We start from the raw sequence: 27773 nt of genomic DNA on the forward strand, positions 1-27773 counted from the left end.
CAGCTGGAGCAGGGGAACAGGGGATGTCCGACAGCAAAGCCAGCCGGGGCAGGGGAACGGGGGATGTCCGACAGCAAAGCCAGCTGGGGCAGGGGAACGGGCGATGTCCGACAGCAAAGCCAGCTGGGGCAGGGGAACAGGCGATGTCCGACAGCAAAGCCAGCCGGGGCAGGGGAACGGGGGATGTCCGACAGCAAAGCCAGCCGGGGCAGGGGAACGGGCGATGTCTGACAGCAAAGCCAGCTGGGGCAGGGGAACAGGGGATGTCCGACAGCAAAGCCAGCCGGGGCAGGGGAACGGGGGATGTCCGACAGCAAAGCCAGCCGGGGCAGGGGAACGGGCGATGTCTGACAGCAAAGCCAGCTGGAGCAGGGGAACAGGGGATGTCCGACAGCAAAGCCAGCCAGGGCAGGGGAACAGGCGATGTCCGACAGCAAAGCCAGCCGGGGCAGGGGAACAGGCAATGTCCGACAGCAAAGCCAGCTGGAGCAGGGGAACAGGCGATGTCCGACAGCAAAGCCAGCCGAGGCAGGGGAACGGGGGATGTCCGACAGCAAAGCCAGCCAGGGCAGGGGAACGGGCTATGTCCGACAGCAAAGCCAGCCAGGGCAGGGGAACGGGCCATGTCCGACAGCAAAGCCAGCCGGGGCAGGGGAACGGGCCATGTCCGACAGCAAATCCAGCCAGGGCAGGGGGAACGGGCCATGTCCGACAGCAAAGCCAGCCGGGGCAGGGTGAACGGGCCATGTCCGACAGCAAAGCCAGCCGGGGCAGGGGAACAGGTGATGTCCGACAGCAAAGCCAGTCGGGGCAGGGGAACGGGCCATTTCCGACAGCAAAGCCAGCCGGGGCAGGGTGAACGGGCGATGTCCGTCAGCAAAGCCAGTCGGGGCAGGGGGAACGGGCGATGTCCGACAGCAAAGCCAGCCGGGGCAGGGGAACGGGCGATGTCCGACAGCAAAGCCAGCCAGGGCAGGGGAACGGGCCATGTCCGACAGCAAAGCCAGCCGGGGCAGGGGAACGGGCCATGTCCGACAGCAAATCCAGCCAGGGCAGGGGGAACGGGCCATGTCCGACAGCAAAGCCAGCCGGGGCAGGGTGAACGGGCCATGTCCGACAGCAAAGCCAGCCGGGGCAGGGGAACAGGTGATGTCCGACAGCAAAGCCAGTCGGGGCAGGGGAACGGGCCATTTCCGACAGCAAAGCCAGCCGGGGCAGGGGGAACGGGCGATGTCCGACAGCAAAGCCAGCCGGGGCAGGGGGAACGGGCGATGTCCGACAGCAAAGCCAGCCGGGGCAGGGGAACGGGCGATGTCCGACAACGCCACGCTTCAACTAACTCAAAACTCTCTTAAGTTACCCATGAACAGGATTCTTCTTCTTGTGGGGTGCTGCTGCCAATGTAAACGCCTTGTGGTCAGTAGGGAGCTGGCATGGGTGTGGTTTGAAGTTGACAATCACAATGTCGACATTCCGCCAAGATACCAGAAGGCATGTGCTGAGCCCTTTGCCATTAAAAGAAATTAAGAGTCATGTGTACCGTATGTGCTGGTGCTTCACACACTATTATGATCGAACACTATGCCCACTTGGACCATGAAGATCAAGTATTGTTTAAAAAAAGGTGTCGACCTAATCACTAATCAACACTTCGAACCAACGCCCCAATAAAAAATATCTTAGATCTCATATAGACTCCGCCCTGAGTAGTGATTGGTTGACACTGCAATCTACTCAGATGCCAAGTTAGTTACAAGAACCGTTTACCTGTAATTACTGGCAAGGCGACCAATCAGAGCTCAGACCAATGTCTGTATATAAGACCTTGCTTCGTCTTACAATCACGGAACTGCTGGTCAACTGGGAGAGGTTGGGGAATTTTCTTACAGGTGTCTTGGTGTCCCTGGATATGTATTGTGCTCTTGGACATGGTGCGGATCTGCCGTGTGCCCTTTGACATGGCGCGGAACTGCCGTGTGCCCTGTGACATGGCGCGGAACTGCCGTGTGCCCTTGGACATGGCGCGGAACTGCCGTGTGCCCTTGGACATGGCGCGGAACTGCCGTGTGCCCTTGGACATGGCGCGGATCTGACGTGTGCCCTTGGACATGGTTCGGATCTGACGTGTGCCCTTGGACATGGCGCAGATTTGCCGTGTGCCCTTGGACATGACGCAGATCTGCCCTTGGACATGACGCAGATCTGTTGTGTGCCCTTGGACATGGTGCAGATCTTCCCTAATTATTTTCACATCTGACATCAAAGCAAAAGTTAACCCCCAGAATGACAAACTATAATCATCTATCTATCTATATATCTATATATATCTATATATATATATATATATATATATATATATTACTAGGTGATTCATCGCGCCCTACGGGCGCTCTTCACACCGTCGTAAGGGGCTGCGCCCCCTTAATTTGTGAACGTTTGTATATGAGAAATATGGTTAGAATTGTATGAAAGATGCCTGTATTGCAACTTAGTATTCCGCGAATCGCGGGAGGGGGGGTCGCGGGGTGGGGTGCCGAGAATCGCGGGGGGGAGTGTGTGTGCCGTGAATCGCGGGAGTGGGGGTTGCGGGGGGGGGTGGGGGGGGATGTGACGCGAATCGCCACAAGAAAAAATCAACACAGAAAGGTCAACACATGTAAATGTTGACATAAGTGTGGCACTTCATTGGTGTCCATGTCGACACATGAGAATGAATATGAAAATATTCAAAAAATGAAAAAAAAAACTTCAAAAACTCATGTCAACCTTTTTCATTGTCGACCATAGCCATGTCAGTGTTTTCCATGTGCAATTTAATTCTGGAGCTGCCGCGAATCACGGGGGGTGCCGCGAATTGCGGGAGGGGGGGTCGCGGGGGTGGGTGCCGCGAATCGCTGGAGGGCGGGGTTCACAGGGGTTCCGGTGGGGGGTTGCCGCGAATTGCGGGAGGTGGGGGGTCACGGGGGGTGCCGCGAATCGCGGGAGGGGGGGTTGCGGGGGGGTGTGACGCGAATCGCCACAAGAAAAAATCAACACAGAAAGGTCAACACATGTAAATGTTGACATAAGTGTGCCACTTCATTGGTGTCCGTGTCGACACATGACAATGAATATGAAAAAATAAAAAAATTAAAAATAAATCTTCAAAAACTCATGTCAACCTTTTTCATTGTCGACCATAGCCGTGTCAGTGTTTTGCATGTGCCATTTAATCCTGGGGCTGCTGCGAATTGCGGGGGGGGGGGTGCCGCGAATCGCGGGAGGGGGGTCGCAGGGGGGGTGCCGCCAATCGTGCAAGGGGGGGTCGCGGGGGGGTTCTTTTTGCCACGAATCGCGGGAGGGAGGTCGCGGGGGGGGTGTGTTTTTTCCGCGATTCGCGGGAGGGGGGGTCGCGGGGTGGTGGTTATGCCGCGAATTGCGGGAGGGGTCGTGGGGGGGTTCTTTTTGCAGCGAATCGCGGGAGGGGGGGTCGCGGGGGTGTTTTTGCTGCGAATCGCGGTAGGGGGGGTCGCGGGGGAACGGGTGTTTTTGCCGCGAATCGCGGGAGGGGGGGGCGCGCGGGGGGGGAGGTTTTGCCGCAAATCGCGGGAGGGGGGCGCTCACCTGGTGGCTGTGGAGTAGCAGTGCTGGGCTACATGGGAAGGCAGTGGGTGTCTGGCACTGTCTGTGGGCTCACTGGGCTGGTTCTCTGTCACATACCTCCCAACATGACCCTCTCCAGGAGGGACACAATGCTCTGTTTCTAGACTTCCCCTTAATGTATGATTGCCATCACCTGTTTTAAACAGGTTAATTTCTCAGAAAGGTGTTCAGCACAGATGAAGGCAATCACACATTAAGAGTAAAGTCCAGGAACAGAGTGTTATAGACACAGACACCCACTTTGAGTGACAGATGTAGCCAAATATATAGGAGATATGTATGTATGACTAGTGTCCGTGAGACTCCGAAACACTGCCATCTGCTGGCAGAGTGAAACTACATCTCTTTCTCACAAATGCACAAACACAGAAGGTAGCAAACTAGCTTTCGAAGCTTTTGCTTCGAGCAGGCTTACTAGTATAAAATAAAATGTCATTATTATAACGATAATGGACAGGAAAGATAAATCAATGCAGTGTAAGAATCAGAAAACTAATACATTATTTTTAATGATGTCCATGAGATTGAAATACTTTTCTAACAGCTTCTCTCCAGAAGACATTACTACAACCAAACTTGGAAATTACTCTGAGCCTGTGTGAACTTTCTGATGTTTTTGAAGATGTATTTTCTGTGTAAAACATTTCCCACACTTGGTGCAAGGAAATGGCTTCTCGCCCGTGTGACTTCTCTGGTGCCGCATATAATGTGACACGTGGGCAAAGCGTTTCCCGCAATCGCAACACAGAAACAGCTTCTGACTTGTGTGAGTCTTTTGGTGCCTAAGGCAATCAGATTCCTGCGTAAAACATCTCCCACACTCAGGGCACGGAAATGGGATCAGGCCCACGTGGGTCCTCTGATGGCCAACGAGATCCCTCTTTTGTGAAAAGCTCTCCCCACACTCAGAACACAGAAAGGGCTTCTCGACCGTGTGATTTTCCAGGTGTCTGACAAAATCAGACTCCTGTGTAAAACATCTCCAGCACTCAGGGCAGGGAAACGGCTTCTCCCCGGTGTGAGTTCTCTGGTGGTTGATTAGATTTCTCTTCTGTACGAAGGATTTCCCACACTCGGAACACGGAAATGGCTTCTCCCCCGTGTGAATCATTTGATGTTTAACAAAATCAGATTTTTCTCTAAAACATTTCCCGCACTCGGCGCACAGGAATGGCCTCTTGTCTGTGTGAATCTTAAGGTGACGGACAAAAGCCGACTCCTGGGTAAAACATTTCCCGCATTCGGAACAGAGAAATGGCTTCTCCCCCGTGTGGATTCGCTGATGGCTAATGAGAGCTCCCTTTTGCACAAAGCACTTCCCACACTCGGAACACGGGAATGGCATGTCGCCAAAGTGCGTCATCCGGTGCTTAATAAAATCAGATTTTTGCCTGAACCTCCGTCCGCAGTCGGGACACGGAAACGGTTTCTCCCCGGTGTGGATCCTCTGATGGGTAACCAGATCTATTTTCTGGAGAAAGCATTTCCCGCACTCGGAGCATGGAAACGGCCTTTTGCCGGTGTGAACTCGCTGGTGCTGTTGAAGATGGACTTTCTGCGTAAAACATTTCCCGCACTCAACACATGGAAATGGCTTCTCACCCGTGTGGCTTCTCCGGTGACGGTGAAAATGTGACGCATGCGAGAAACACTTCCCACACTCAGAACAGGGAATCGTTCTCTTGCTTGCCTTAGTGCTCTGTTGGTTGGCGAGATCAGTTTCTGAACATTTCACAGACGGGGAAAGTAGAGGTATGTTACCATCTGTACGAAGTGCGCAATGCGCAGTAATATCCGAGTTAGTGGGAGAACATTCCTCATGGTAAGGGGAATCACCTGATGTATTTGCATGGAGAAGTGTCGGGTGTATATGTGGAGTAATGGGATTTTCTCCTGCTATATCCTTCATGATATCTTTAGCATATATTTCCCATACTTTGTTATTGTACTTCTTTCCTGTAACAAAAATAAAAATTATTAAACATTTTAGCACAGAAGATACCAAGAAATGGAAAAAAAATCAAATTTTTCAATTTAAATAAAAATAAAACAACAGAAGCATTGGTAGTTCGGAAAAACTAGGGGACACTGGGGATGGGCAAAGCACTTTGCTATCAAAGCTCACTAACATGGATGCAAAGGTGGCCCAAAAGACCAGGTGGCGGCCTAACACAGCTGGTGGAGGTCTTATGACCTACAGCTCAAGAGACGCCCACCAACTTGAGCTGTAAGTCGAGGAGGAGCAGGCCACCCTACCATGCTTGTGAGCTTTGGATGACACAAAAGTCAGCTGTCCTCTGTAAACCTGTAGTACACTGAACATAGATCTTGGAGGCGTGAACAAAGACCGAAGAGAACCGGAGTCTGCAGAATATCGGCCAGAGACTAAATCTGTTGAATAATGTAGAAATTTGATACCAAACAACAAAAGAACCATGTTGATCTAAGGCGCAGTGAGTTTCGGGTACATAGAAGTCCAAGATATGTAATACTTGCATGATGGACTTAAAGAAGACCTGGACCTAGCGTCTGTGGGGTCATCCTTCACCAGAGAAGAAAGATCCTGGTTAGAGTCATCCACAAGATCATCCACAGCTAAGATGAGCCTCTGAGTTAGATCCTTCCCTATAGTGGTGGATTCCTGGTATCTCACTTAGGATCTGTACTGGAAACCCTCGCCTACAGATCCAGAAGCTTCTCTGGGGTAGCGGAGACCTTGAACCAGAATATGGATAGAACATGCGAACCTTGAGCCCGAAGAGGCTCAGTAGATCGAGGGAGGGAAGGCCATACATGGCTCTGTTCCTCTGGAACAACCACAAAATAAGGAGCATCTCTATGGTCTTCAAAACCTCAGCTTCTCCAGGCAAGGTGGCATCCACAGAAGTGGTAGAACACTCAATAGCAAAACACCACCCGGGCCTCAGTCTTGAAGGCTCCCTTGGAAAGACCAGTCCAGAAGAACATTTGCCTTTGAATAAACACCCTATATCAAAGCTCCTGCAGAGTGTAGAGGATAATGAAGAGGATTAACAAGCGGAGTCCTTGGAAAATGGCTGATGCACTGGAGGAGGCCGCCATGGCTGAGAAGCGGTTTCTTAGGTTGGAACTTCTGGCAAGATTTTCCCAGGACTAAAGAAGGTAACAGAAGGACTAGAAGCAGAGGATCCAGTGCTATGATCCTATCCCCAGAGGTGGCTTCAGCAAGGCAGGTGGTGATGGCGGCTCCTGGTAAGGGGATCCAATCGGGGACAGAGCCATATGACGTAGTGATAGAACAAGGATAGTGATTATTACTCACCTGTGCTGATACCTGTAGGGACTTCCTCCTCCTTACACTGCTGATCACCCATCACATACGTCTCCTCTTCCTCTATAACTTCTACCTTTATATCAGTCAGATCTTCACCCTAAATAACCCACAAAACAACACTCTGATGAAGACTAATTTCATTAGCTGACATTAAGAAGAAGTATATCAGAGGATAAAAAACACACACATGCATACATACATACATACATACATACATAAACACACACGTGCTCATTGGTTCATCCAGTGAAAGCTATTTGCAGGAAATCTACCTTATAATCCGGTATTGTACTGTGATTCTCTTCTGTCCAATCCGGAGGACGGGGACATCTCTCTGGGGTATTCCTGTTACTGGGCCCATCTGTAGGAGACACGCAGTGACTGAGGACATTGTATATATGTAATTATCCTGGGAATACAGAGGACGGGGACATCTCTCTGGGGTATTCCTGTTACTGGCCCCATCTGTAGGAGACACGCAGTGACTGAGGACATGGTATATATGTGATTATCCTGGGAATACAGAGGACGGGGACATCTCTCTGGGGTATCTCTATTACTGGCCCCATCTGTAGGAGACACACAGTGACTGAGGACATTGTATATATGTGATTATCCTGGGAATACAGAGGACGGGGACATCTCTCTGGGGTATTCCTGTTACTGGGCCCATCTGTAGGAGACACACAGTGACTGAGTACATTGTATATATGTGATTATCCTGGGAATACAGAGGACGGGGACATATCTCTGGGGTATCTCTGTTACTGGCCCATCTGTAGGAGACACACAGTGACTGAGGACATGGTATATATGTGATTATCCTGGGAATACAGAGGACGGGGACATCTCTCTGGGGTATTCCTGTTACTGGGCCCATCTGTAGGAGACACACAGTGACTGAGGACATGGTATATATGTGATTATCCTGGGAATACAGAGGACGGGGACATCTCTCTGGGGTATCTCTATTACTGGCCCCATCTGTAGGAGACACGCAGTGACTGAGGACATTGTATATATGTGATTATCCTGGGAATACAGAGGACAGGGACATCTCTCTGGGGTATTCCTGTTACTGGGCCCATCTGTAGGAGACACGCAGTGACTGAGGACATTGTATATATGTGATTATCCTGGGAATACAGAGGACGGGGACATCTCTCTGGGGTATTCCTGTTACTGAGCCCATCTGTAGGAGACACACAGTGACTGAGGACATTGTATATAAGTGATTATCCTGGGAATACAGAGGACGGGGACATCTCTCTGGGGTATTCCTGTTACTGGGCCCATCTGTAGGAGACACACAGTGACTGAGGACATAGTATATATGTGATTATCCTGGGAATACAGAGGACGGGGACATCTCTCTGGGGTATCTCTGTTACTGGGCCCATCTGTAGGAGACACACAGTGACTGAGGACATTGTATATATGTGATTATCCTGGGAATACAGAGGACGGGGACATCTCTCTGGGGTATTCCTGTCACTGGGCCCATCTGTAGGAGATACGCAGTGACTGAGGACATGGTATATATGTGATTATCCTGGGAATACAGAGGACGGGGACATCTCTCTGGGGTATTCCTGTTACTGGGCCCATCTGCAGGAGACACACAGTGACTGAGGACATTGTATATATGTGATTATCCTGGGAATACAGAGGACAGGGACATCTCTCTGGGGTATTCCTGTTACTGGGCCCATCTGTAGGAGACACGCAGTGACTGAGTACATTGTATATATGTAATTATCCTGGGAATACAGAGGACGGGGACATCTCTCTGGGGTATTCCTGTTACTGGGCCCATCTGTAGGAGACACACAGTGACTGAGGACATTGTATATATGTGATTATCCTGGGAATACAGAGGACGGGGACATCTCTCTGGGGTATTCCTGTTACTGGCCCCATCTGTAGGAGACACACAGTGACTGAGGACATGGTATATATGTGATTATCCTGGGAATACAGAGGACGGGGACATCTCTCTGGGGTATTCCTGTTACTGGGCCCATCTGTAGGAGACACGCAGTGACTGAGGACATTGTATATATGTGATTATCCTGGGAATACAGAGGACAGGGACATCTCTCTGGGGTATTCCTGTTACTGGGCCCATCTGTAGGAGACACACAGTGACTGAGGACATTGTATATATGTGATTATCCTGGGAATACAGAGGACGGGGACATCTCTCTGGGGTATTCCTTTTACTGGGCCCATCTGTAGGAGACACACAGTGACTGAGGACATTGTATATATGTGATTATCCTGGGAATACAGAGGACGGGGACATCTCTCTGGGGTATTCCTGTTACTGGGTCCATCTGTAGGAGACACGCAGTGACTGAGGACATTGTATATATGTGATTATCCTGGGAATACAGAGGACAGGGACATCTCTCTGGGGTATTCCTGTTACTGGGCTCATCTGTAGAAGACACACAGTGACTGAGGACATGGTATATATGTGATTATCCTGGGAATACAGAGGACGGGGACAGCTCTCTGGGGTATTTCTGTTACTGGGCCCATCTGTAGGAGACACACAGTGACTGAGGACATTGTATATATGTGATTATCCTGGGAATACAGAGGACGGGGACATCTCTCTGGGGTATTCCTGTTACTGGGCCCATCTGTAGGAGACACACAGTGACTGAGTACATGGTATATATGTGATTATCCTGGGAATACAGAGGACAGGGACATCTCTCTTGGGTATCTCTGTTACTGGCCCCATCTGTAGGAGACACACAGTGACTGAGGACATGGTATATATGTGATTATCCTGGGAATACAGAGGACGGGGACATCTCTCTGGGGTATTCCTGTTACTGGGCCCATCTGTAGGAGACACGCAGTGACTGAGTACATTGTATATATGTGATTATCCTGGGAATACAGAGGACGGGGACATCTCTCTGGGGTATTCCTGTTACTGGGCCCATCTGTAGGAGACACACAGTGACTGAGGACATTGTATATATGTGATCATCCTGGGAATACAGAGGACGGGGACATCTCTCTGGGGTATTCCTGTTACTGGGCCCATCTGTAGGAGACACGCAGTGACTGAGGACATTGTATATATGTGATTATCCTGGGAATACAGAGGACAGGGACATCTCTCTGGGGTATTCCTGTTACTGGGCCCATCTGTAGGAGACACGCAGTGACTGAGGACATTGTATATATGAGATTATCCTGGGAATACAGAGGACAGGGACATCTCTCTGGGGTATCTCTGTTACTGGCCCCATCTGTAGGAGACACACAGTGACTGAGGACATGGTATATATGTGATTATCCTGGGAATACAGAGGACAGGGACATCTCTCTTGGGTATCTCTGTTACTGGCCCCATCTGTAGGAGACACACAGTGACTGAGGACATGGTATATATGTGATTATCCTGGGAACACAGAGGACGGGGACATCTCTCTGGGGTATTCCTGTTACTGGGCCCATCTGTAGGAGACACGCAGTGACTGAGTACATTGTATATATGTGATTATCCTGGGAATACAGAGGACAGGGACATCTCTCTGGGGTATTCCTGTTACTGGGCCCATCTGTAGGAGACACACAGTGACTGAGGACATTGTATATATGAGATTATCCTGGGAATACAGAGGATGGGGACATCTCTCTGGGGTATTCCTGTTACTGGGCCCATCTGTAGGAGACACGCAGTGACTGAGTACATGGTATATATGTGATTATCTTGGGAAAACAGAGGACGGGGACATCTGTCTGGGGTATCTCTGTTACTGGGCCCATCTGTAGGAGACACACAGTGACTGAGGACATTGTATATATGTGATTATCCTGGGAATACAGAGGATGGGGACATCTCTCTGGGGTATTCCTGTTACTGGCCCCATCTGTAGGAGACACGCAGTGACTGAGGACATGGTATATATGTGATTATCCTGGGAATACAAAGGACAGGGACATCTCTCTGGGGTATCTCTGTTACTGGCCCCATCTGTTGGAGACACGCAGTGACTGAGGACATGGTATATATGTGATTATCCTGGGAATACAGAGGACGGGGACATCTCTCTGGGGTATCCCTGTTACTGGGCCCATCTGTAGGAGACACACAGTGACTGAGGACATTGTATATATGTGATTATCCTGGGAATACAGAGGACGGGGACATCTCTCTGGGGTATTCCTGTTACTGGCCCATCTGTAGGAGACACACAGTGACTGAGGACATTGTATATATGTGATTATCCTGGGAATACAGAGGACGGGGACATCTCTCTGGGTTATTCCTGTTACTGGGCCCATCTGTAGGAGACACACAGTGATGGAGGACATTGTATATATGTGATTATCAGATGCTGTGTATCTAGGTGGCCCCATAGCTGCTCTCTCCATTACACTACATGACAGTCTCCTCTTACCCAGTGATGTGAGGGGCCGTTGATTCTCCATCATCACGTCCTTGTACAGACCCCTGTGTTCCTCTATATACTCCCACTCCTCCATGGAGAGATAGACAGTGACATCCTCACACCTTATAGGAACCTGACACACACAATGATACAGTCATCACCAAGACACATCCCCCGGTGTTACCGTATAATGTCCCATTCCCAGCAGTCACCTCTCCTGTCACTTCCCCCGGTGTTACTGTATAATTTCCCATTCCCAGTAGTCACCTCTCCGGTCATATACCCTGGTGTTACTGTATAACGTCCCATTCCCAGCAGTCACCTCTCCGGTCACATCCCCTGGTGTTACTGTATAACGTCCCATTCCCAGCAGTCACCTCTCCTGTCACATCCCCCGGTGTTACTGTATAATGTCCCATTCCCAGCAGTCACCTCTCCGGTCACATCCCCCGGTGTTACTGTATAACGTCCCATTCCCAGCAGTCACCTCTCCTGTCACATCCCCCCGGTGTTACCGTATAACGTCCCATTCCCAGTAGTCACCTCTCCGGTCACATCCCCTGGTGTTACTGTATAACGTCCCATTCCCAGCAGTCACCTCTCCTGTCACATCCCCCGGTGTTACTGTATACCGTCCCATTCCCAGCAGTCACCTCTCCGGTCACATCCCCCGGTGTTACCGTATAATGTCCCATTCCCAGTAGTCACCTCTCCGGTCACATCCCCTGGTGTTACTGTATAACGTCCCATTCCCAGCAGTCACCTCTCCTGTCACATCCCCCCGGTGTTACCGTATAATGTCCCATTCCCAGCAGTCACCTCTCCGGTCACATCCCCCGGTGTTACTGTATAACGTCCCATTCCCAGCAGTCACCTCTCCGATCACATCCCCGGGGTTACTGTATAATGTCCCATTCCCAGCAGTCACCTCTCCGGTCACATCCCCCGATGTTACTGTATATTACCCCATTCCCAGCAGTCACCTCTCCGTTCAAATCCCCGGTGTTACTGTATAACGTCCCATTCCCAGCAGTCACCTCTCCGGTCACCTCCCCCGGTGTTACTGTATAACTTCCCATTCCCAGCAGTCACCTCTCCTGTCAGCAGCTGAATGATCTTGTTGGTGAGATCCAGGATCTTCTGGTCATTGTGCCTCTCATGTATCAGTGAGCGAGGTGGAGGCACGGGGATGGGGCTCTGGGTCTTGCTCAGTCCTCCTGACATCTGGGAATGGCTTCTGGATGTCTCACGCTTAGATGTCTTCTTCACTACGGTGTAATCCTGTGGATGAAAATATAGTGATTACATATATTAGCAATATATACTCAATATATCACATATATTGAGCAAGATGTCATTCTCAACCATGTACATGTAGGCGTACGATGGGGCCACATTTGATCCCATCGCACAGCCAGATGCCTGTAGGTAGTACCTACCGTCAAAAATGAAATAGTTACAAGTGAGAACCATATCGAGCGGATCAAGAATCAGCCCAATGTCAGGTCCGGTATAATGATGGTTATTGGTAATCAACCGCCGGACAGCAGCTTCTTTACCCTCCTCATTAGGTATAACGGTATATAAACTGGATATATCCTTGCTGCACAAAGACATACCATCTGGAATATATCCATGGTTGAGAATGACATCTTGCTCAATGACCCACTGTTCTTGGATAACACACTACTATATAATCGTTATATTGACGATTTGTTTGTCATATGGACAGGTGAACAGATGGTCTTTGCGGAATTCGTCAAAAAGCATAATGCTACGGGACACCCTGTTCAGTTTACTTATAATATCAGTACCGTTTCAGTCAATTACCTTGATGTTCTTGTTAGCATCACCAATAACCAGTTACACACAGAATTGTATCGCAAAATGACTGACCGCAACACCACACTCCATGCCAGGAGCTTCCATCCCAAGAAACTTAAGGGGTTCACTCCCGTATTCCCAATTTCTACGGGCTGTCCGAGTTTGTTCCCAATGGGAACAGGCTGTCTCACATATTGACAGAATGAGAGAGGTTACGATAGCACCTTACTGGAACCTGCCAAACTCAAGGCACTCACCCGTTCACGTGAGGAGACACTCACTGCACGTTCCAGAGCACTATGTGATAAACATATACCTTGGGTAAACCACTTTAATTCGCATAGTGGTAACATACAGAAAATCACCAGTGAGATCTGGCCCATAGTTGGGACGGATCTGGATCTAAAACTACATGACGCTCGTATCCTGCCGTGTTACAGTCGCGGTAAGAATATACGCGACTGGGTTATGGAGACAGATATCACTGGCATGAAACGTATAGGCCACCCACCAAGGTACCTTCCTTCATTTGAGGACGGGTGCTTTAGATGTCTTAATTGACTGAATGAGTCTGCAGGTCTGTTTTGTTTTCTGTTGCCATGCATCTCATCTTCTGGCTCCGTGCTGGTAGGATCATTATACCGGGTTACCATGGCTACCGATGCTTGTGGATTGCGTCATCGGTGGACGCGTCTGTTCGGGCTTTGGCGGCAGGTAATCCCACGTGATGTGGTTGTTTGTCACATGTGCACTTATCCTAATGAAGAGGTTTTGAATACATCGAAAACGTTCGATCAAAACTACCTGCTGTCATGTGCCGCTTCCACCCGAACACTATTGTTCACTCTAGGCTATTTTGGCTACACCCTCCCAGATTTTTAATGGGCAAACAGAGCCCATCCCGTCTACCAACACCTCTCTAAAACAGCCAGGTCTGTGGGTGCGCACGGCATCTATTCATGTTGCCCAGAGAGCTTGGGGTTAAGTCTGGCACCTCCGTAGGTGTCGGGCACACCCCCAACAGAGACATCAGCAGGCGGACTCCCCCAAATTAGTGTCGGTGGCGAATCGGGCCTGCCTACATTAATGACGTCAGTGGGTCCACTTTCCCCCTCCGCCCTGTCGTGATCCTGGAGAGATCACTATATACTGATTTAACTGTATAACTATGACGCTCCCAGACCCCTCACCTCCCCGGTCAGGTTCCTGTGTCAGTAATAGAGATAAGAGTGATGTCACTGTGACGCTCCCAGACCCCCTCACCTCCCCGGTCAGGTCCCTGTGTTACTAATAGAGATAAGAGTGATGTCACTGTGACGCTCCCAGACCCCCTCACCTCCCAGGTCAGGTCCCTGTGTCAGTTATAGAGATAAGAGTGACGTCACTGTGACGCTCCCAGACCCCCTCACCTCCCCGGTCAGGTCCCTGTGTCAGTAATAAAGATAAGAGTGATGTCCCTGTGACGCTCCCAGACCCCCTCACCTCCCCGGTCAGGTCCCTGTGTCAGTAATAGAGATAAGAGTGATGTCACTGTGACGCTCCCAGACCCCCTCACCTCCCCGGTCAGGTCCCTGTGTCAGTAATAGAGATAAGAGTGATGCCACTGTGACGCTCCCAGACCCCCTCACCTCCCCGGTCAGGTCCATGTGTCAGTAACAGAGATAAGAGTGATGTCACTGTGACGCTCCCAGACCCCCTCACCTCCCCGGTCAGGTCCATGTGTCAGTAACAGAGATAAGAGTGATGTCACTGTGACGTTCCCAGACCCCCTCACCTCCCCGGTCAGGTCCCTGTGTCAGTGATAGAGATAAGAGTGATGTCACTGACGCTCCCAGACCCCCTCACCTCCCCGGTCAGGTCCCTGTGTCAGTGATAGAGATAACTGTGATGTCACTGTGACGCTCCCAGACCCTCTCACCTCCCCGGTCAGGTCCCTGTGTCAGTAATAAAGATAAGAGTGACGTCAATGTGACGCTCCCAGACCCCCTCACCTCCCCGGTCAGGTCCCTGTGCCAGTGATAGAGATAAGATTGATGTCACTGTGACGCTCCCAGACCCCCTCACCTCCCCGGTCAGGTCCCTGTGTCAGTAATAGAGATAAGAGTGACGTCACTGTGACGCTCCCAGACCCCCTCACCTCCCCAGTCAGGTCCCTGTGTCAGTAATAGAGATAAGAGTGATGTCACTGTGACGCTCCCAGACCCCCTCACCTCCCCAGTCAGGTCCCTGTATTAGTAATAGAGATAAGAGTGACGTCACTGTGACGCTCCCAGACCCCCTCACCTCCCCAGTCAGGTCCATGTGTCAGTAACAGAGATAAGAGTGATGTCACTGTGACGCTCCCAGACCCCCTCACCTCCCCGGTCAGGTCCTTGTGTCAGTGATAGAGATAAGAGTGATGTCACTGACGCTCCCAGACCCCCTCACCTCCCCGGTCAGGTCCCTGTGTCAGTGATAGAGATAACTGTGATGTCACTGTGACGCTCCCAGACCCCCTCACCTCCCCGGTCAGGTCCCTGTGTCAGTAATAAGGATAAGAGTGACGTCAATGTGACGCTCCCAGACCCCCTCACCTCCCCGGTCAGGTCCCTGTGTCAGTGATAGAAATAAGAGTGACGTCACTGTGACGCTCCCAGACCCCCTCACCTCCCCGGTCAGGTCCCTGTGTCAGTAATAGAGATAACAGTGACGTCACTGTGATGCTCCCAGACCCCCTCACCTCCCCGGTCATGTCCCTGTGTCAGTAATAGAGTTAAGAGTGACGTCACTGTGACGCTCCCAGACCCCCTCACCTCCCCGGTCAGGTCCCTGTGTCAGTGATAGAGATAAAAGTGATGTCACTGTGACACTCCCAGACCCCCTCACCTCCCCGGTCAGGTCCCTGTGTCAGTAATAGAGATAAGAGTGATGTCACTGTGACGCTCCCAGACCCCCTCACCTCCCCAGTCAGGTCCCTGTGTCAGTAATAGAGATAAGAGTGATGTCACTGACGCTCCCAGACCCCCTCACCTCCCCGGTCAGGTCCCTGTGATAGTAATAGAGATAAGAGTGATGTCACTGTGACGCTCCCAGACCTCCTCACCTCCCCGGTCAGGTCCCTGTGTCAGTAATAGAGATAAGAGTGACGTCACTGTGACGCTCCCAGACCCCCTCACCTCCCCGGTCAGGTCCCTGTGTCAATAATAGAGATAAGAGTGACGTCACTGTGACGCTCCCAGATCCCCTCACCTCCCCGGTCAGGTCCCTGTGTCAGTAATAGAGATAAGAGTGACGTCACTGTGACGCTCCCAGACCCCCTCACCTCCCCAGTCAGGTGCCTGTGGCAGTAATAGAGATAAGAGTGACGTCACTGTGACGCTCCCAGACCCCCTCACCTCCCCGGTCAGGTCCCTGTGTCAGTAATAGAGATAAGAGTGACATCACTGTGACGCTCCCAGACCCCCTCACCTCCCCGGTCAGCTCCCTGTGTCAGTAATAGAGATAAGAGTGACTTCACTGTGACGCTCCCAGACCCCCTTACCTCCCCGGTCAGGTCCCTGTGTCAGTAATAGAGATAAGAGTGATGTCACTGTGACGCTCCCAGAACCCCTCACCTCCCCGGTCAGGTCCCTGTGTCAGTAATAGAGATAAGAGTGACGTCACTGTGACGCTCCCAGACCCCCTCACCTCCCCAGTCAGGTCCCTGTGTCAGTAATAGAGATAAGAGTGATGTCACTGTGACGCTCCCAGACCCCCTCACCTCCCCGGTCAGGTCCCTGTGTCAGTAATAGAGATAAGAGTGATGTCACTGTGACGCTCCCAGACCCCCTCACCTCCCCGGTCAGGTCCCTGTGTCAGTAATAGAGATAAGAGTGACGTCACTGTGACGCTCCCAGACCCCCTCACCTCCCCAGTCAGGTCCCTGTGTTAGTAATAGAGATAATAGTGATGTCACTGTGACGCTCCCAGACCCCCTCACCACCCCGGTCAGGTCCATGTGTCAGTAACAGAGATAAGAGTGATGTCACTGTGACGCTCCCAGACCCCCTCACCTCCCCGGTCAGGTCCCTGTGTCAGTGATAGAGATAAGAGTGATGTCACTGTGACGCTCCCAGACCCCCTCACCTCCCCGGTCAGGTCCCTGTCAGTGATAAAGATAAGAGTGACGTCAATGTGACGCTCCCAGACCCCCTCACCTCCCCGGTCAGGTCCCTGTGTCAGTGATAGAGATAAGAGTGATGTCACTGTGACGCTCCCAGACCCCCTCACCTCCCCGGTCAGGTCCATGTGTCAGTAACAGAGATAAGAGTGATGTCACTGTGACGCTCCCAGACCCCCTCACCTCCCCGGTCAGGTCCATGTGTCAGTAACAGAGATAAGAGTGATGTCACTGTGACGCTCCCAGACCCCCTCACCTCCCCGGTCAGGTCCCTGTGTCAGTGATAGAGATAAAAGTGATGTCACTGACGCTCCCAGACCCCCTCACCTCCCCGGTCAGGTCCCTGTGTCAGTGATAGAGATAACTGTGATGTCACTGTGACGCTCCCAGACCCCCTCACCTCCCCGGTCAGGTCCCTGTGTCAGTAATAAAGATAAGAGTGACGTCAATGTGACGCTCCCAGACCCCCTCACCTCCCCGGTCAGGTCCCTGTGCCAGTGATAGAGATAAGATTGATGTCACTGTGACGCTCCCAGACCCCCTCACCTCCCCGGTCAGGTCCCTGTGTCAGTAATAGAGATAAGAGTGACGTCACTGTGACGCTCCCAGACCCCCTCACCTCCCCAGTCAGGTCCCTGTGTCAGTAATAGAGATAAGAGTGATGTCACTGTGACGCTCCCAGACCCCCTCACCTCCCCAGTCAGGTCCCTGTATTAGTAATAGAGATAAGAGTGACGTCACTGTGACGCTCCCAGACCCCCTCACCTCCCCAGTCAGGTCCATGTGTCAGTAACAGAGATAAGAGTGATGTCACTGTGACGCTCCCAGACCCCCTCACCTCCCCGGTCAGGTCCCTGTGTCAGTGATAGAGATAAGAGTGATGTCACTGACGCTCCCAGACCCCCTCACCTCCCCGGTCAGGTCCCTGTGTCAGTGATAGAGATAACTGTGATGTCACTGTGACGCTCCCAGACCCCCTCACCTCCCCGGTCAGGTCCCTGTGTCAGTAATAAAGATAAGAGTGACGTCAATGTGACGCTCCCAGACCCCCTCACCTCCCCGGTCAGGTCCCTGTGTCAGTGATAGAGATAAGAGTGACGTCACTGTGACGCTCCCAGACCCCCTCACCTCCCCGGTCAGGTCCCTGTGTCAGTAATAGAGATAACAGTGACGTCACTGTGATGCTCCCAGACCCCCTCACCTCCCCGGTCATGTCCCTGTGTCAGTAATAGAGTTAAGAGTGACGTCACTGTGACGCTCCCAGACCCCCTCACCTCCCCGGTCAGGTCCCTGTGTCAGTGATAGAGATAAAAGTGATGTCACTGTGACGCTCCCAGACCCCCTCACCTCCCCGGTCAGGTCCCTGTGTCAGTAATAGAGATAAGAGTGACGTCACTGTGACGCTCCCAGACCCCCTCACCTCCCCGGACAGGTCCCTGTGTCAGTGATAGAGATAAGAGTGATGTCACTGTGACGCTCCCAGACCCCCTCACCTCCCCGGTCAGGTCCCTGTGTCAGTAATAGAGATAAGAGTGATGTCACTGACGCTCCCAGACCCCCTCACCTCCCCGGTCAGGTCCCTGTGATAGTAATAGAGATAAGAGTGACGTCACTGTGACGCTCCCAGACCTCCTCACCTCCCCGGTCAGGTCCCTGTGTCGGTAATAGAGATAAGAGTGACGTCACTAGGACGCTCCCAGACCCCCTCACCTCCCCGGTCAGGTCCCTGTGTCAGTAATAGAGATAAGAGTGACGTCACTGTGACGCTCCCAGACCCCCTCACCTCCCCGGTCAGGTCCCGGTGTCAGTAATAGAGATAAGAGTGATGTCACTGTGACGCTCCCAGACCCCCTCACCTCCCCAGTCAGCTCCCTGTGTCAGTAATAGAGATAAGAGCGATGTCACTGTGACGCTCCCAGGCTCCCTCACCTCCCCGGTCATGTCCCTGTGTCAGTAATAGAGATAAGAGTAATGTCACTGTGACTCTCCCAGACCCTCTCACCTCCCCGGTCAGGTCCCTGTGTCAGTAATAGAGATAAGAGTGATGTCACTGTGACGCTCCCAGACCCCCTCACCTCCCCAGTCAGGTCCCTGTGTCAGTAATAGAGATAAGAGTGATGTCACTGACGCTCCCAGACCCCCTCACCTCCCCGGTCAGGTCCCTGTGATAGTAATAGAGATAAGAGTGATGTCACTGTGACGCTCCCAGACCTCCTCACCTCCCCGGTCAGGTCCCTGTGTCAGTAATAGAGATAAGAGTGACGTCACTGTGACGCTCCCAGACCCCCTAACCTCCCCGGTCAGGTCCCTGTGTCAATAATAGAGATAAGAGTGATGTCACTGTGACGCTCCCAGATCCCCTCACCTCCCCGGTCAGGTCCCTGTGTCAGTAATAGAGATAAGAGTGACGTCACTGTGACGCTCCCAGACCCCCTCACCTCCCCAGTCAGGTGCCTGTGGCAGTAATAGAGATAAGAGTGATGTCACTGTGACGCTCCCAGACCCCCTCACCTCCCCGGTCAGGTCCCTGTGTCAGTAATAGAGATAAGAGTTATGTCACTGTGACGCTCCCAGAACCCCTCACCTCCCCGGTCAGGTCCCTGTGTCAGTAATAGAGATAAGAGTGATGTCACTGTGACGCTCCCAGACCCCCTCACCTTCCCGGTCAGGTCCCTGTGTCAGTAATAGAGATAAGAGTGACGTCACTGTGACGCTCCCAGACCCCCTCACCTCCCCGGTCAGGTCCCGGTGTCAGTAATAGAGATAAGAGTGATGTCACTGTGACGCTCCCAGACCCCCTCACCTCCCCGGTCAGGTCCCTGTGTCAGTAATAGAGATAAGAGTGATGTCACTGTGACGCTCCCAGACCCCCTCACCTCCCCGGTCAGGTCCCTGTGTCAGTAATAGAGATAAGAGTGATGTCACTGTGACGCTCCCAGACCCCCTCACCTCCCCAGTCAGGTCCCTGTGTCAGTAATAGAAATAAGAGTGATGTCACTGTGACGCTCCCAGACCCCCTCACCTCCCCGGTCAGGTCCCTGTGTTAGTAATAGAGATAAGAGTGATGTCACTGTGACGCTCCCAGACCCCCTCACCTCACCGGTCAGGTCCCTGTGTCAGTAATAGAGATAAGAGTGATGTCACTGTGACGCTCCCAGACCCCCTCACCTCACCGGTCAGGTCCCTGTGTCAGTAATAGAGATAAGAGTGATGTCACTGTGACCTCACCTCCCCAGTCAGGTCCCTGTGTCAGTAATAGAGATAAGAGTGATGTCACTGTGACCTCACCTCCCCAGTCAGCAGGTAGATGATCTCCAGGGTGAGATGTAATATCCTCTCTGTCATGTGACTCCTGTTCTTGTCCATCATAAAGTGTTGCACACGTACTGTCTCGGTGGGACTGATAAGGGACAGGTGACCTGTGTATTAGAAATATTAAATATATATATGCAATGTTACTTATGTATTAATGTATTTAAGATCAGATTTTTATAACCCGAGATGTGTTGTGTAAAACGTTAGAATTGATTTGTATCGATGTCATTTGCATCATTATCCTGCGACAATGATCTCAAACAGGTAAAGTGCAGTAACAGTATTAGACTTCTACCGTAAAATGAATTAGTCTTTTTTCCAGGAGTAAACAATCATTATTACTACTGGAATATGGCCCTTATTCTGGTTCACAAAGCCAAATTCCTTCTTAAATGGACAAAACCATGCTGCACTGCAGGGGGGGGGGGGGGGGGCAGATGTAACGTGCAGAGAGTGTTAGATTTGGGTGGGGTTTTACTTCAAAATAATATAAATAAATAAAGCAGCCAGTATTTACCCTGCACAGAAATAACTTCCCCAGTTCTAAATATCTCTGCACGTTACATCTGCCCCACCTGCAGTGCACATGGTTTTGTCCACTTGAGAAGGAATTTGCCTTTGCAAGTGAACCAGAATAAGGGCCTATGTGTATGTTCCGCTCTAGCGTGATATGAGCAGGTCTTTTGGAAAAGGGATTTTAAAATATACAAATATAAGAGTGCTGAGTGGTGTAATAAATAAATATATGAGTGAGTGACACCTGTAAGTTTGGTTAATAATGAACCATGATCTCTTTATTACTCCATTCAGCCCTCTTATAGTTGTATATTAGCACTATTGGATCATCCTTTAATAAAAATACAAAAAGGACCATTAGAAGGATACAGCGCGGTCCAAAATGAAAAAAAAAAACATGAAAACAGTGGACAGCTAAAAACATCTTATTTACTATAGAACATAAAATGCTGTAACCACAATAATGGGCTGATCATGGTATATCGTTAGGAACAAGAGAGACAGGAGGAAGATGGGGGGAGAGAGAGAGAACAAGAGAGACTGGAGGAAGAGGGGGAGAGAGAACAAGAGAACTGGGAGAGAGAACAAGAGAGACGGGAGGAAGAGGAGGAGAGAGAACAAGAGAGACGGGAGGAAGAGGAGGAGAGAGAACAAGAGAGACGGGAGGAAGCGGGAGAGAGAGAACAAGAGAGACTGGAGGAAGATGGGGGGGGGGAGAGAGAACAAGAGAGACTGGAGGAAGAGGGGGAGAGAGAACAAGAGAACTGGGAGAGAGAACAAGAGAGACGGGAGGAAGAGGAGGAGAGAGAGAACAAGAGAGACGGGAGGAAGAGGAGGAGAGAGAACAAGAGAGACGGGAGGAAGCGGGAGAGAGAGAACAAGAGTAACAGGAGGAAGAGGGGGGAGAGAGAGAACAAGAGTAACAGGAGGAAGAGGGGGGAGAGAGAACAAGAGTAACAGGAGGAAGAGGGGGGAGAGAGAGAACAAGAGAGATGGAAGAGGGGGGAGAGAGAGAACAAGAGAGATGGAAGAGGAGGAGAGAGAACAAGAGAGACGGGAGGAAGGGGAGGAGAGAGAACAAGAGAGACGGGAGGAAGGGGAGGAGAGAGAACAAGAGAGACGGGAGGAAGAGGGGGAGAGAGAACAAGAGAGACGGGAGGAAGAGGGGGAGAGAGAACAAGAGAGACGAGAGGAAGAGGGGGAGAGAGAACAAGAGAGAAGAGAGGAAGAGGGGGAGAGAGAACAAGAGAGACAGGAGGAAGAGGGGGAGAGAGAGAACAAGAGAGACTGGAGGAAGATGGGGAGAGACAACAAGAGAGACTGGAGGAAGAGGGGGAGAGAGAACAAAAGAGACGGGAGGAAGAGGAGGAGAGAGAACAAGAGAGACGGGAGGAAGAGGGGGAGAGAGAAGAAGAGAAATGGGAGGAAGAGGGGGTGAGATAGAGAACAAGAGAGACGGGAGGAAGTGGGGAAGAGAGAACAAGAGAGACGAGGGGGAGAGAGAACAAGAGAGACGGGAGGAAGCGGGAGAGAGAGAACAAGAGAGACTGGAGGAAGAGGGGGAGAGAGAACAAGAGAGACTGGAGGAAGAGGGGGAGAAGAGAACAAGAGTGACGGGAGGAAGACGGGGGAGAGAGAACAAGAGTGACGGGAGGAAGACGGGAGAGAGAGAGAACAAGAGTAACAGGAGGAAGAGGGGGGAGAGAGAGAACAAGAGTAACAGGAGGAAGAGGGGGAGAGAGAACAAGAGTAACAGGAGGAAGAGGGGGGAGAGAGAGAACAAGAGAGATGGAAGAGGGGGGAGAGAGAGAACAAGAGAGATGGAAGAGGAGGAGAGAGAACAAGAGAGACGGGAGGAAGGGGAGGAGAGAGAACAAGAGAGACGGGAGGAAGGGGAGGAGAGAGAACAAGAGAGACGAGAGGAAGAGGGGGAGAGAGAACAAGAGAGAAGAGAGGAAGAGGGGGAGAGAGAACAAGAGAGACGGGAGGAAGAGGGGGAGAGAGAAGAAGAGAAATGGGAGGAAGAGGGGGAGAGAGAAGAAGAGAAATGGGAGGAAGAGGGGGTGAGATAGAGAACAAGAGAGACAGGAGGAAGTGGGGAAGAGAGAACAAGAGAGACGAGGGGGAGAGAGAACAAGAGAGACGGGAGGAAGAGGGGGAGAGAGAACAAGAGAAATGGGAGAAAGAGGGGGAGAGAGAGAACAAGAGAGATGGAAGAGGGGGAGAGAGAACAAGAGAAATGGGAGGACGAGGAGGAGAGAGAACAAGAGAGACGGGAGGAAGAGGATGAGAGAGAACAAGAGAGACGGAAGGAAGAAGGGGAGAGAACAAGAGAGATGGAAGAGGGGTAGAGAGAACAAGAGAGATGGGAGAGAGAACAAGAGAGACGGGAGGAAGAGGAGGGGAGAGAACAAGACAGACGGGAGGAAGAGGAGGAGAGAGAACAAGAGAAACGGGAGGAAGAGGGGGAGAGAGAACAACAGAGACGGGAGGAAGAGGAGGAGAGAGAACAAGAGAGACTGGAGGAAGAGGAGGAGAGAGAACAAGAGAGACGGGAGGAAGAGGGGGAGAGAGAACAAGAGAGAGGGGAGGAAGAGGGGGAGAGAGAACAAGAGAGACGGGAGGAAGAGGGGGAGAGAGAGAACAAGAGAGACGGGAGGAAGAGGGGGAGAGAGAGAACAAGAGAGATGGGAGGAAGAGGGGGAGAGAGAGAACAAGAGAGACGGGAGGAAGAGGAGGAGAGAGAACAAGAGAGACGGGAGGAAGAGGGGGAGAGAGAGAACAAGAGAAACTGGAGGAAGAGGGGGTGAGATAGAGAACAAGAGAGACGGGAGGAAGTGGGGGAGAGAGAACAAGAGAGACGAGGGGGAGAGAGAACAAGAGAGACGGGAGGAAGAGGAGGAGAGAGAACAAGACAGACGGGAGGAAGAGGAGGAGAGAGAACAAGAGAAACGGAAGGAAGAGGGGGAGAGAGAACAACAGAGACGGGAGGAAGAGGGGGAGAGAGAACAAGAGAGACGGGAGGAAGAGGGGGAGAGAGAACAAGAGTGACGGGAGGAAGAGGGGGAGAGAGAACAAGAGAGATGGAAGAGGGGGAGAGAGAACAAGAGAAATGGGAGGACGAGGAGGAGAGAGAACAAGAGAGACGGGAGGAAGAGGATGAGAGAGAACAAGAGAGACGGAAGGAAGAAGGGGAGAGAACAAGAGAGATGGAAGAGGGGTAGAGAGAACAAGAGAGATGGGAGAGAGAACAAGAGAGACGGGAGGAAGAGGAGGGGAGAGAACAAGACAGACGGGAGGAAGAGGAGGAGAGAGAACAAGAGAAACGGGAGGAAGAGGGGGAGAGAGAACAACAGAGACGGGAGGAAGAGGAGGAGAGAGAACAAGAGAGACTGGAGGAAGAGGAGGAGAGAGAACAAGAGAGACGGGAGGAAGAGGGGGAGAGAGAACAAGAGAGAGGGGAGGAAGAGGGGGAGAGAGAACAAGAGAGACGGGAGGAAGAGGGGGAGAGAGAGAACAAGAGAGACGGGAGGAAGAGGGGGAGAGAGAGAACAAGAGAGACGGGAGGAAGAGGGGGAGAGAGAGAACAAGAGAGACGGGAGGAAGAGGAGGAGAGAGAACAAGAGAGACGGGAGGAAGAGGAGGAGAGAGAACAAGAGAAATGGGAGGACGAGGAGGAGAGAGAACAAGAGAGACGGGAGGAAGAGGATGAGAGAGAACAAGAGAGACGGAAGGAAGAAGGGGAGAGAACAAGAGAGATGGAAGAGGGGTAGAGAGAACAAGAGAGATGGGAGAGAGAACAAGAGAGACGGGAGGAAGAGGAGGGGAGAGAACAAGACAGACGGGAGGAAGAGGAGGAGAGAGAACAAGAGAAACGGGAGGAAGAGGGGGAGAGAGAACAACAGAGACGGGAGGAAGAGGAGGAGAGAGAACAAGAGAGACGGGAGGAAGAGGGGGAGAGAGAGAACAAGAGAAACTGGAGGAAGAGGGGGTGAGATAGAGAACAAGAGAGACGGGAGGAAGTGGGGGAGAGAGAACAAGAGAGACGAGGGGGAGAGAGAACAAGAGAGACGGGAGGAAGAGGAGGAGAGAGAACAAGACAGACGGGAGGAAGAGGAGGAGAGAGAACAAGACAGACGGGAGGAAGAGGAGGAGAGAGAACAAGACAGACGGGAGGAAGAGGAGGAGAGAGAACAAGAGAAACGGAAGGAAGAGGGGGAGAGAGAACAAGAGAGACGGGAGGAAGAGGGGGAGAGAGAACAAGAGAGACGGGAGGAAGAGGGGGAGAGAGAACAAGAGTGACGGGAGGAAGAGGGGGAGAGAGAACAAGAGAGACGGGAGGAAGAGGGGGAGAGAGAACAAGAGAGACGGGAGGAAGAGGAGGAAGAGAACAAGAGAGACAGGAGGAAGAGGGGGAGAGAGAGAACAAGAGAGACAGGAGGAAGAGGGGGTGAGATAGAGAACAAGAGAGACAGGAGGAAGTGGGGGAGAGAAAACAAGAGAGACGAGGGGGAGAGAGAACAAGAGAGATGGGAGGAAGAGGGGGAGAGAGAACAAGAGAAACGGGAGGAAGAGGGGGAGAGAGAACAAGAGAGACGGGTGGAAGAGGAGGAGAGAGAACAAGAGAGACGGGAGGAAGAAGGGGAGAGAACAAGAGAGACAGGAGGAAGAGGGGGAGAGAGAGAACAAGAGAGACAGGAGGAAGAGGGGGTGAGATAGAGAACAAGAGAGACAGGAGGAAGTGGGGGAGAGAAAACAAGAGAGACGAGGGGGAGAGAGAACAAGAGAGATGGGAGGAAGAGGGGGAGAGAGAACAAGAGAAACGGGAGGAAGAGGGGGAGAGAGAACAAGAGAGACGGGTGGAAGAGGAGGAGAGAGAACAAGAGAGACGGGAGGAAGAAGGGGAGAGAACAAGAGAGATGGAAGAGGGGTAGAGAGAACAAGAGAGATGGGAGAGAGAACAAGAGAGACAGGAGGAAGAGGGGGGGAAGAGAGAACAAGAGAAACGGGAGGAAGAGGGGGAAGAGAGAACAAGAGAAACGGGAGGAAGAGGGGGAGAGAGAACAAGTGAGATGGGAGGAAAAGGGGGAGAGAGAACAAGAGAGACGGGAGGAAGAGGAGGAGAGAGAACAAGACAGACGGGAGGAAGAGGAGGAGAGAGAACAAGAGAAACGGGAGGAAGAGGGGGAGAGAGAACAAGAGAGACGGGAGGAAGAGGAGGAGAGAGAACAAGACAGACGGGAGGAAGAGGAGGAGAGAGAACAAGAGAAACGGGAGGAAGAGGGGGAGAGAGAACAAGAGAGATGGGAGGAAGAGGGGGAGAGAGAACAAGAGAGACGGGTGGAAGAGGAGGAGAGAGAACAAGAGAGACGGGAGGAAGAAGGGGAGAGAACAAGAGAGATGGAAGAGGGGTAGAGAGATGGGAGAGAGAACAAGAGAGACAGGAGGAAGAGGGGGGAAGAGAGAACAAGAGAAACGGGAGGAAGAGGGGGAAGAGAGAACAAGAGAAACGGGAGGAAGAGGGGGAGAGAGAACAAGTGAGATGGGAGGAAAAGGGGGAGAGAGAACAACAGAGACGGGAGGAAGAGGAGGAGAGAGAACAAGACAGACGGGAGGAAGAGGAGGAGAGAGAACAAGAGAGACGGGAGGAAGAGGGGGAGAGAGAACAAGAGAGACGGGAGGAAGAGGAGGAGAGAGAACAAGAGAGACGGGAGGAAGAGGGGGAGAGAGAACAAGAGAAACGGGAGGAAGAGGGGGAGAGAGAACAAGAGAGACGGGAGGAAGAGGGGGAGATATAGAGAACAAGAGAACTGGGAAGAAGGGTGGGGGGAGGAGGAGAGAGAGAGAACAAGAAAGATGGGAGGAAGAGGGGAGGAAGAGGAGGAGAGAGAACAAGAGAAACGGGAGGAAGAGGGGGAGAGAGAGAGGAGGAAGAGGAGAGAGAGAGGAGGAAGAGGAGAGAGAGACAGAAAGAAAAGGGTGGGATAGGGAGACGGGAAGTCAGAGGGGATAGCCCCAGCTGTAACACTCGGATTCGGAGTGGGACCCCCAGGCTATGGCTATAACATACAGCAGATGTGGGAATGCTCAGTGCTCCCCGCCCCCAGTGCGGGTACTATACCGGTGTGGTGTGTAATGTGGCACAGTCTGGCCCTTCTCTCCCCTATAGTGTGAGCTACACCTAGTCCTAATCCTCATATTAATACTACCCCTGATATTGGCCACATACAGTGTCACCATGGTAACACACCTACATACAGGAGATGGGATCCCCTGCACAGTGACCTGGGGGTGACCCTGGCAACACACCGACAAATACATGCAAATTAAGTAAAATGGGAACTGAATAAGCCCCGCCCACATGTGGGTGACACCCGGCTACTGTCGGGGCCAGCGGGCCGGTACGTGTGTCACAACAGCTACATGTAAATATTATTACCTGCTGCCAGTAACATCAATGGCTTCTCTTTGCTTCCGGGTTGCGCCACTTCCGGGAGACCTTTGCTTTCCAGGCTCTGGCGGATTGTCAGGCGCCACTATACCGGTAGTACTACAGCCTCGCGGCCCAGACAACGCCCCCTGACGCTGACTGGCGGCGCTTGTCTCA

At 51.8% G+C, this 27773-nt stretch overlaps 1 protein-coding gene across 4 annotated transcripts; it reads right to left on the reverse strand.

Annotated features, from left to right (window-relative positions):
* Positions 1 to 4132: 4132 nt before the first annotated feature.
* On the reverse strand, positions 4133 to 27731 carry LOC146009921 (uncharacterized). Of its 4 annotated transcripts, none has more exons than XM_083150550.1 (7): positions 27606 to 27731; positions 20624 to 20754; positions 12466 to 12654; positions 11383 to 11506; positions 7228 to 7316; positions 6944 to 7052; positions 4133 to 5598 (listed from the first exon to the last, which is right to left on the reverse strand). In XM_083150550.1, the coding sequence occupies exons 1-7, from the start codon at positions 27619 to 27621 to the stop codon at positions 4226 to 4228; spliced, it is 2031 nt and encodes a 676-aa protein (XP_083006676.1). In that variant the 5' UTR covers positions 27622 to 27731; the 3' UTR covers positions 4133 to 4225. The 4 variants fall into 4 exon arrangements, with proteins under 4 accessions (XP_083006676.1, XP_083006677.1, XP_083006678.1 ...); XM_083150551.1 differs by lacking the exon at positions 27606 to 27731 and adding an exon at positions 27417 to 27557; XM_083150552.1 differs by lacking the exon at positions 27606 to 27731 and adding an exon at positions 27288 to 27341.
* Positions 27732 to 27773: the final 42 nt, after the last annotated feature.

This window comes from Crinia signifera, chromosome 6 (genome assembly GCF_055691185.1).
Source record: "Crinia signifera chromosome 6, ASM5569118v1, whole genome shotgun sequence".
Lineage (NCBI taxonomy): Eukaryota > Metazoa > Chordata > Amphibia > Anura > Myobatrachidae > Crinia > Crinia signifera.

Excerpts from the sequence above, each read along its gene's own strand:
- LOC146009921 (XM_083150550.1), bottom strand. Across the intron at positions 7,317-11,382 it reads ACGGCCCCTCACATCACTGG|ATGGGCCCAGTAACAGGAAT; the intron begins GTAAGAGGAGAC and ends TGTCTCCTACAG. Across the intron at positions 5,599-6,943 it reads CCCTACAGGTATCAGCACAG|GAAAGAAGTACAATAACAAA; the intron begins GTGAGTAATAAT and ends TTTTTGTTACAG.